This window comes from Protopterus annectens, chromosome 15.part0 (genome assembly GCF_019279795.1).
Source record: "Protopterus annectens isolate FY-2018-M chromosome 15.part0, PAN1.0, whole genome shotgun sequence".
Classification (NCBI taxonomy): domain Eukaryota; kingdom Metazoa; phylum Chordata; order Ceratodontiformes; family Protopteridae; genus Protopterus; species Protopterus annectens.
In genome coordinates this window covers 54,978,295-54,987,877 of record NC_056749.1, presented here as the reverse complement: position 1 = coordinate 54,987,877, position 9,583 = coordinate 54,978,295, and the positions used below count along the sequence as shown (strand labels likewise).

Here is a 9,583-nt window from a genome sequence, read left to right as displayed (position 1 = left end):
AAAAACTCCAGCTTTACTCTGTAGCATATCGCCTACTCCAAGGTGATCTCTGCCTAACATATAAAGCTATGTCAAACCCAGAGCTGTTGGACATGCCACACCTAGAGAAATCCCAATCCCTCCAAGCTACTTGCTCTAAGGACCTAAACCTTGTCACCACAATAAACAGGACTTGCTGGAGGGATAGATTCCTGTCCCAGAAACTTTCCATACTCTGGAACAAGCTACCCATCTATGTCAAGCAAAGTTCCTCATTAACACTCTTCAAGAAAAATCTTGATGAGTGGATGGGAAATAGGAAATACACCCTGGGATCACTTCTGTGGCTCTGCTCAACAGGGGCCCAGGAAATTAACTTTCTTGGGTTGGCGTAAGCCAGGGAACTTTGTTGGCTGGGCTTACTTAGGCCCTTGGGCTGATAGCCTAGTGCCTACCTATGAACCTTTGAACCTATAATATGCAACTGATCAATGCTCTAGGCCACAACTCAACCCTTCTTTAAGATATCCCTCAATATAGACAGTGACTGGTGATGTGAATGTTAAAACCATGTCTTATCTGCATCGCCTCAAAAGAGAACTTAACTCTTGATATGTCCATGGATGAGAACTTCTCTTAAAACACATGTAATTGCTATTTCACATAATTAAACTAGTATCAGTGACTTCATTTCTGAGCAAACAGTTTAAGAAAAAGGAAAGAAGTCCAAATGCAATGACTATGAGAGAAGTTTAACCAAAAGACTAATAGATTTGTCTGATGTCTTTGTTTTGCATCCATCATTTGTCGGACATGAGGTCAAAGACTGCAGGCCCCCAGTGATGTCCTTTTATTCACATGTGTAAGGTTTATAGACATAACCTTCACACCTCCACCCTCCACTCCTCAGTCATCCAATACACAGATGTCTCCACATTAGTTTGTGCCTCCCCTTCTCTCCAAGAGCTACACCAGCAAACACAAGCTTCCTTTCTCTCGGTTGAATCCTGGCTAAATGACCACCAGCTAGAAAACAAAACATATTGTTTTCCAAACAACACAACAAACCAAGCCTGATCTATCATATCCAACCCAACAAACCAAGCCTGACCTATCATAGCCAACTCAACAACCCACGCCTGCTCTATCATTCACCTTATTTTCCAGTAACAAAACTATCATATCTCCTGATACCCACACAAAGCTTCTAGGGGTTATAATTGACCAGAACATGAAATTTGACATCCATATCTCCCTCACCATAAAGAAAGTACACAAAAACCTAGGTAGTCTATATAGAAATAAACAGTTCTTAACAAACACTGCTAAGGCCACCATTGCACACACTCATCTCATCTCTACACTACTGCATTTATTTATTTATTTATTTTTATTTTACATTTGTTAACCGGGAATTCCTGACTGAGCTGAAGCCCTTTTTCAGCAGAGGCCTGGGGAGAAAAGCTCCAAACTAATACAGAACAAAATTAAGCTAAAATAATACAAACACTATAACATTTTATGATAATTTAAGATCACATACAGTAAGTCTAAATTAATTAGTTTCAAAAAACAAGCAGCAGTACAGAATTACAAATGTTATATAATATATAAATATATTTATATAGTACCCTACCTAAAGTCTTAAGAAGTATTTACAGAAAAAGGAAGGAAAAGAAAACTGTAGAGGGAAGAGGGGGAGAGTAGGCCAAAGGCAGTGTAGGTTGGTTATATGAGGAAACAGTGGAGAGTAAGGAGAAAGAGGTGTAAGTTAGTTAGATGAGTATATTCAGGGAGAGTGAGAAGTAGACCTCTCATAAGTCAAGGCCAATGTCAAGGGCCTTTGGCTGGGTAAGTTCACAGATTATTGCAAACTAAGAGCAATCATAGAATCCCCACAAGAAACAAACATCCTACAAGAAGGACTAACCAAGACAATTGACTGGTCGGAAAACTCAATGCCAAGAGATGAATAAGACCACCCTTTGGGAAGTCAGCCACCCTTGGAAAAATTGGCTCATCAACAGCACACTCTTAACAGTAGAACCAGTAGTCTGGGACCGGTGACAGCACAACCTAACAGCAGAACTGGTAGTCCGGGACCGGTGACAGCACACCCTAACAGTAGAACCGGTAGTCTGGGACCGGTGACAGCACACCCTAACAGTAGAACCGGTAGTCTGGGACTGGTGACAACACACCCTAACAGTAGAACCGGTAGTCTGGGACCGGTGACAGCACTCCCTAACAGTAGAACTGGTAGTCCGGAACCAGTGACAGCACACCCTAACAGTAGAACCGGTAGTCTGGGACTGGTGACAGCACACCCTAACAGTAAAACCGGTAGTCCGGGACCGGTGACAGCACACCCTAACAGTAGAACCGGTAGTCTGGGACCAGTGACAGCACATCCTACCAGTAGAACCGGTAGTCTGGGACCGGTGACAGCACACCCTAACAGTAGAACCGGTAGTCTGGGACTGGTGACAGCACTCCCTAACAGTAGAACTGGTAGTCCGGGACCGGTGACAGCACACCTAACAGTAGAACCTGTAGTCCGGGACCTGAGACAGGACACCCTAACAGTAGAACCGGTAGTCCAGGACCGGTGACAGCACACCCTAACAGTAGAACCGGCTGTCTGGGACCGGTGACAGCACACCCTAACAGTAGAACCGGTAGTCCGGGACCAGTGACAGCACACCCTAACAGTAGAACTGGTAGTCTGGGACCAGTGACAGCACATCCTAACAGTAGAACCGGTAGTCTGGGACCGGTGACAGCACACCCTAACAGTAGAACCGGTAGTCGGGGACTGGTAACAGCACACCCTAACAGTAGAACCAGTAGTCCGGGACCGGTGACAGCACACCTAACAGTAGAACTGGTAGTCCAGGACCGGTGACAGCACACCCTAACAGTAGAACCGGTAGTCTGGGACCAGTGACAGCACATCCTACCAGTAGAACCGGTAGTCTGGGACCGGTGACAGCACACCCTAACAGTAGAACCGGTAGTCTGGGACTGGTGACAGCACACCCTAACAGTAGAACCGGTAGTCTGGGACCGGTGACAGCACACCCTAACAGTAGAACCAGTAGTCCGGGACCGGAGACAGCACACCTAACAGTAGAACCGGTAGTCCGGGACCGGTGACAGCACACCCTAACAGTAGAACTGGTAGTCCGGGACTGGTGACAACACACCCTAACAGTAGAACCGGTAGTCTGGGACCAGTGACAGCACGCCCTAACAGTAGAACCGGTAGTCTGTGACTGGTGACAGCACACCCTAACAGTAGAACCGGTAGTCTGGGACCAGTGACAAGCACACCCTAACAGTAGAACCGGTAGTCTGGGACCGGTGACAGCACACCCTAACAGTAGAACCGGTAGTCCGGGACCAGTGACAGCACACCCTAACAGTAGAACCGGTAGTCTGGGACCAGTGACAGCACATCCTAACAGTAGAACCGGTAGTCTGGGACCAGTGACAGCACACCCTAACAGTAGAACCGGTAGTCTGGGACCGGTGACAGCACACCCTAACAGTAGAACCGGTAGTCCGGGACTGGTGACAACACACCCTAACAGTAGAACTGGTAGTCAGGGACTGGTGACAACACACCCTAACAGTAGAACCGGTAGTCCGGGACTGGTGACAGCACACCCAAACAGTAGAACCGGTAGTCTGGGACCGGTGACAGCACACCCTAACAGTAGAACCGGTTGTCTGGGACCGGCGACAGCAGACCCTAACAGTAGAACTGGTAGTCCGGGACCGGTGACAGCACACCTAACAGTAGAACCGGTAGTCCGGGACCGGTGACAGCACACCCTAACAGTAGAACCGGTAGTCTGGGACCGGTGACAGCACACCTAACAGTAGAACCAGTAGTCCGGGACCGGTGACAGCACACCTAACAGTAGAAGCGGTAGTCCGGGACTGGTGACAACACACCCTAACAGTAGAACCGGCTGTCTGGGACCGGTGACAGCACACCCTAACAGTAGAATCAGTAGTCCGGGACCGGTGACAGCACACCCTAACAGTAGAACTGGTAGTCCAAGACCTGTGTTATCATGTAGCTGGTAACCTGGCTTTTGACCCACATGTATCTAAGACAGAAAGGGGACCATTCTATGTTGCTCAACTTATAAGCAAGAGCTTGGCGTCTACAAACTGGGAGCGATGTCAACATCCTACAAGAGAGTCTTACGCAAACAAATGATTGGTGCTAAAGTGATGGCCTTAAAGTCAGTGCAAAAAATGTATTATCATCCCTTTTGGTGGGGCGATATTCCTGATAGCTACCACATCAAGAGCAACACCTTAAGTATGCACTCAGTGGTGAGAGACCTGGGCACTCAGGTTGACAGCAACTTCATCTTTGACCATCATGTCTCCACAGCGGTAAAAAGGGCATTCTATATTACTCATTTCATAAGTAAGGGCATTGCCTCCAGAAAAAAAGAAGTTATAACCTCCCTGTATTCTTCCCTCATCATGGCAATAATTGAGTACAATGCCCCTTTTGGTATGTACCATTCCAAGCACCTGCAGCAATTGGAGAGACCACAAAGGTTCCTCACAAGGAAAATTCTAGGTCTTCTGCCGCTGTCCTATATGGATTGTCTGAAATCACTGTCAGTTTTTTCTGTTTCATACAGACTACTTAGAGGCGATCTCTGCCTTGCATACAAGGCAATCTCTGACCCTGTTTTATTGGAAATGTTGCATATCCGCAAGTCAAATCACACACGGGTTACTCGCTCTAAAGACCTAAACCTGGCATGTGACATTAACAGAAACTGCTTTATGGACAGATTTATCTCCTAGAGGTTATCACACCTTTGGAACAGACTCCCACTTCATTTTAAACAGAGTACCTCATTGGCCCTCTTCAAATGCAATCTGGACGATTGGATGGGTAACCATAGGTTCACCCCAGGGGTTCTCCCTATGGTCATCTTGGACCAGATGGGTGCTGATCATGGAAATAAGAGTAGAACTTGGCTAGGCTTGTAATCTCCCTATGGCCATTAGCCTAGTAACTTCTTATGATCCTATGATCTAGGTCCAAGGAAGTCATTGTTCCATTGTATTTGTCCTTCATTGAGTACAAGACCCATTCAGTATGTACCTGACCAGGCACATGCAACAACTGGAATATCCACAAAGGTTCCTCACAAAAAAAAAAAAAAAAAACCAAAAAAAAAAAAAACGGTATAAATATCATGTCCTTTGCAGATTGCCTCAAAGGCCAGCCTCTGTACTCTATTTCCTACACACTAACAGGTAGTCTATGCCTGGTATACAAGCTATCCTTGGATCCCACACTGATGACCTTTTTCATATCCACAAAATGAACAATATCCAAATTACTTGATCTTGGGATTTAGGATGCATTGGAGGAACAGGTATGTGTCTCAGAGAATTCCCCTTTTCTGGAACAGACTTCCCACCTGTGGAGGCAGAGCTGTTCCCTAACCCTATTCAATAGAAGCCTAGACCAGTGGTTGGGAAATCGGAAGTACACACTGGGTCTAGCCCCTATGTCACTAATTGCCACAGATGGCCTGTAATCTTGTACAAGCTTCCATATACTCATAAAAGAACCACACATAAACTTGCAGGACACAATTCAGATGCTTGGTTAGGCTTATAAAGGCCCAAGTGGCTGTTAGCCTAATATACACCTATGAACCTATTAGCATCTTTTACCCCCTTTTCTGAAGCAAACATTAATGACCTTGTCTGGTAGAATTCTGCGATATTTTTCATTAAAGTCGACAGATTTTCACAGTCTCATTTTTACATTGTTTTTGTCACTCTCTGTTTTTATGCATGTTTCTCAGCAGTATCCCACAATCCTACCGGAAGTGGGATGCATTAGATATTATTTGGTATTCAGATTTTACACAAATTAGATGCCCAGATTAATGTACCTTTTTTTCAAGGGTCCTTGTTCTTATTTTCCATGCCTGCAGGTTGAGAGATGTGTACTGATTTAATATGCAACAGAAATTATACTGGGAAAGTGACAGGGAACTTGAGTGTATTGCTTTAAGTGACTGTACTATACTGTCAGTATCAATCAGACATATACACATCTTTATTATCTTATATGTAGATCACACAAAATACATTTAAAAATGTAAAGCAATTATTATAAGGCAAGCCACATACTTTTTGGTCGTACTTCAAAACTATAATACATTATTTCTACCTGGTTTTCAGGTCAAATACCAGTGATGTTTAAGAATAATGTAACTAGATGTGCTGGGATGAAAACTGTTGACATCTGTAGTGCAGTGTGAAATGTAGTCTAATTTACAAAATATGTGTACCCAAATGAAACACAGGACGTAAGCTAGAAAAGTCATATGATGTGCCATTGTGGCAGTATAGCCTTGGTATTAAAATGCCTGCAATATACAGAATGCAAAAGGATAGTTTAGCTCTAGAACATTCTGCTACATAGGTAGCTTGCTTGGTAAGATGGAACAGCAAATATAAAGCACAAGCAAAAATACCTCTGTGGTTATAATGTTCTTCCAAAAGAATGTTCTTTTAAAGGTTCAAGCATTAGGAAAGATAGAAGCTTTGAGGACACCAGAAAATAGATAAGCAGATGAAAAGTTAACTGTGAAAATGGACTTGTGGTACAATTGTGGTAAGATTATATAAAATGGCAGAAAACAGGGTGTGTTGGAAATAAATTCACCTGTTTATATGAAGCTACAGTAATGATAGAAGCTCTCAGAATCTGACTAATTTGTTTCTATTTTCTGTAGGCTTTGCTCAGCGAAGATCTGTGTGTCGACCTGACCTGTAAGGATAAAGATGACACGCTAGAGGGAGACCATATTTCTATAGTCAGTGCCGTTAGCATCTGTCAGACTTATGAATGGAAGCCTCAGTTCACACATATCCAACTGGTTCAGGATGACCACAACTCATATGGAAAGGATAAAAATAGCGCGTACAAAAATTACTGTAACTGGTCAGCCATTCGCCAGAGCCAGTCAGAGTCCAACAGCCAGGTATTCCTCAATGAGGAAAACAACTCTGATCCACCTTGTCTGTCTTTCAAAGATCCCAGCGGAACAGTTAAATCTGTTTCTGCTGCCATGGAAACAGTGGGAACAGACTTCACATCAGTTGTCATGTTGAACTTGGAGACTGCAGAGTCAAATGTCTCATGTCATCAGAATCTTCAGAAAGGCTATGAGACTTGTGGTGTGTTAACATCAGAACAAACAAACATTCTCAAAAATGTGAAACCACCAGGCCTGATAGATTCTTGGTATCAAAGCAACATCCCTCTGAGCTCTGTGAAACTGCTGGCCTGTGAAGAAATGAACAGCTATGATTGGGATCTTGAAAGTGTTGGCAGTTTGATCAATGTATACTCAGTAGAAATACAAACTGCGGATGACAGTGACTCAGTTACTCACAAATTATGGGGCTACAAATCTGTGGCAGAGGAAGATGAACCATTTCTACAGAGAAGTAACACAAGCAATGTTGGTTATAAATCATACCCAGTATTATGTGAACCCATTCAGATTACAGGCAGGGCCTATGAATCTCACAACAAACCAATACAGTGCACCTTGTCAGAAATGAGACTGAATTTGCCAACATGAACCAGCCAGATGAAGCTTTAAAGCTTTTTAACAGCATTAAAATGGTTAGGCAGTTCATAGTTGCAGCTTCACTGGATAAATGCACACATGCTTGCTTTTAAAATACAAAACTAGCTAGAGTTCATTATTCATCTTTTACCTGTATACTACAATGAAATGCAACACTTCAGGTCCAAAAATATACCAACAAGTACGTCATCTAGCCTACATGCTTTACAGTATCTTTGCTCAGCAATGAAGGAAACAGATGTTTAATATAGCCTTGCCATCAGTTAGTATTTTTTATACCTTCTGCAACTATATATCATCACCGATATTCCAGAGCCCCTTCTCAATCTTCCACTCCATCTTCCTGCCCAAGTTACTCTTTCTGATTTGGGCCCCTCAACTCAGCAAATGTTAGTGTAAGCAGCTGGGTGACGTGTAGAGAAGAAGTCAGTAAACCCCAGTATGTGTAGAGAAGAAGTCAGTAAACCCCAGTATGTGTAGAGAAGAAATCAGTAAACCCCAGTACATGGCTATTTTGATGCTTGTGGAAAGCTTCTTAGGAAGCCAGTGTGAATTATATATGTATATGCATCTGGACTAGCCTCCTGGATTTTACAAAGAACTACTAGTCCTTGGCTTAACCTCCAGCCTTCCCACCAAGGTAGATGAGCTGGTAAAAATGCTGCTCCACCCTATCCCCAGGCAACTCCTCTGGGACTGCGTTTGCTAATTGAATCCACGTCACATGGGTTGCATGTAGGGCACTACCCCTTTTTGCATCAAGGTTTAGTATGAAAGTGATGTGGATTGAATACAGAGACTTCCAGAGCCCTGAAAATGGAGTTTAAGAATACCGAAGTAGGATACACGGCAGCTGCTTTCTGATGATGTTTATCTAGATTCGTGCCACCTTGGTGACATAACTGTATTGTGAACTTCGAGACAAGGGGGAAGGAGAGATTTACTTTTGTTTTCTGCCTTTTCATCTTGTCTGAGTTTACGCGACCTCGGAGGAGATATCGGTCATGAGAAGGTTTGTCACCAAATCTGTGGGGATGCATGTGGCTTACCCCTGCAAAGAATATATATTTTTGTGTGTTTTACAACCTGGGAAGTATTACCAGTTTTGAAGTGCTGATCTCCCAAGGCTGTAAATGTTTTAGTTTAGATTAATCATGCATCAGTTATACAAGACACATTTAATCATAGTAAGCCCCAAACTTTTGTTTTATCACAACTTCTCCTACAACGGTGCAGCACTTATCTTTACCTACATGAGTTTGTTTTAAGAACAGCCTGAAGTAACTGAGGCATATATCCACTTGTCAGCAAATGTGGTTGCCTTGTATTCCTTAAAGGTATACTAGTCTTGACTAGATTAATCTGGATTTATGTTTCAGCAACTTCTGTCAATAGCAGTTAACAATATTGATAAAATTGTAAAGCTTTCAAAAATATTAATGTACTTTAGCAAGGTACTTATGAAGAGAATTTTAAGAAATCTTTCCTAGTTTTGTGCATTGCAGTACACATCAGGAATGCCCCTTAGTCTGTTGTCTGACTGATGCTGCTGTTGATTCAGATAGAAGGAACAGTATGCAAGCTAGCAAACTATTGCAAATTGCACCATTTTTGCCACAGCTTACTCAATTAATATGGATTCATAGGTTCATAGGTAGGTACTAGGCTATCGACCCAAGGGCCTAGCCAACAAGGTTCCCTGGCTTATGCCACCAGAGGAAGTTATTTTCCTGTGCCACTGTCGAGCAGAGAAACAGAAGTGATCCCCGGGGTATATTTCCTATTTCCCATCCACTCATCAAGATTTTCTTGAAGAGTGCTAATGAAGAACTGTGTTTGACATAGATGGGTAGCCTGTTCCAGTATGGGAAGTCTCTGGGACAGGAATCTATCCCTCCAGCATGTCCTGTTTATTGTGGTGACAAGGTATAGGTCCCTAGAGC

General features: G+C 43.3%; 1 protein-coding gene across 1 annotated transcript in view; it reads left to right on the top strand.

The window, feature by feature from the left end:
• The window catches only part of LOC122790164 (interferon alpha/beta receptor 1-like), an 809,243-nt gene extending 799,878 nt beyond the window's left edge, over positions 1 to 9,365 (top strand). The window contains exon 8 of the mRNA XM_044057756.1: positions 6,777 to 9,365. Within this exon, the coding sequence (XP_043913691.1) occupies positions 6,777 to 7,631 (855 nt within the window). The 3' untranslated portion in view covers positions 7,632 to 9,365. The remainder of the gene's footprint in view (positions 1 to 6,776) is intronic.
• Positions 9,366 to 9,583: the final 218 nt, after the last annotated feature.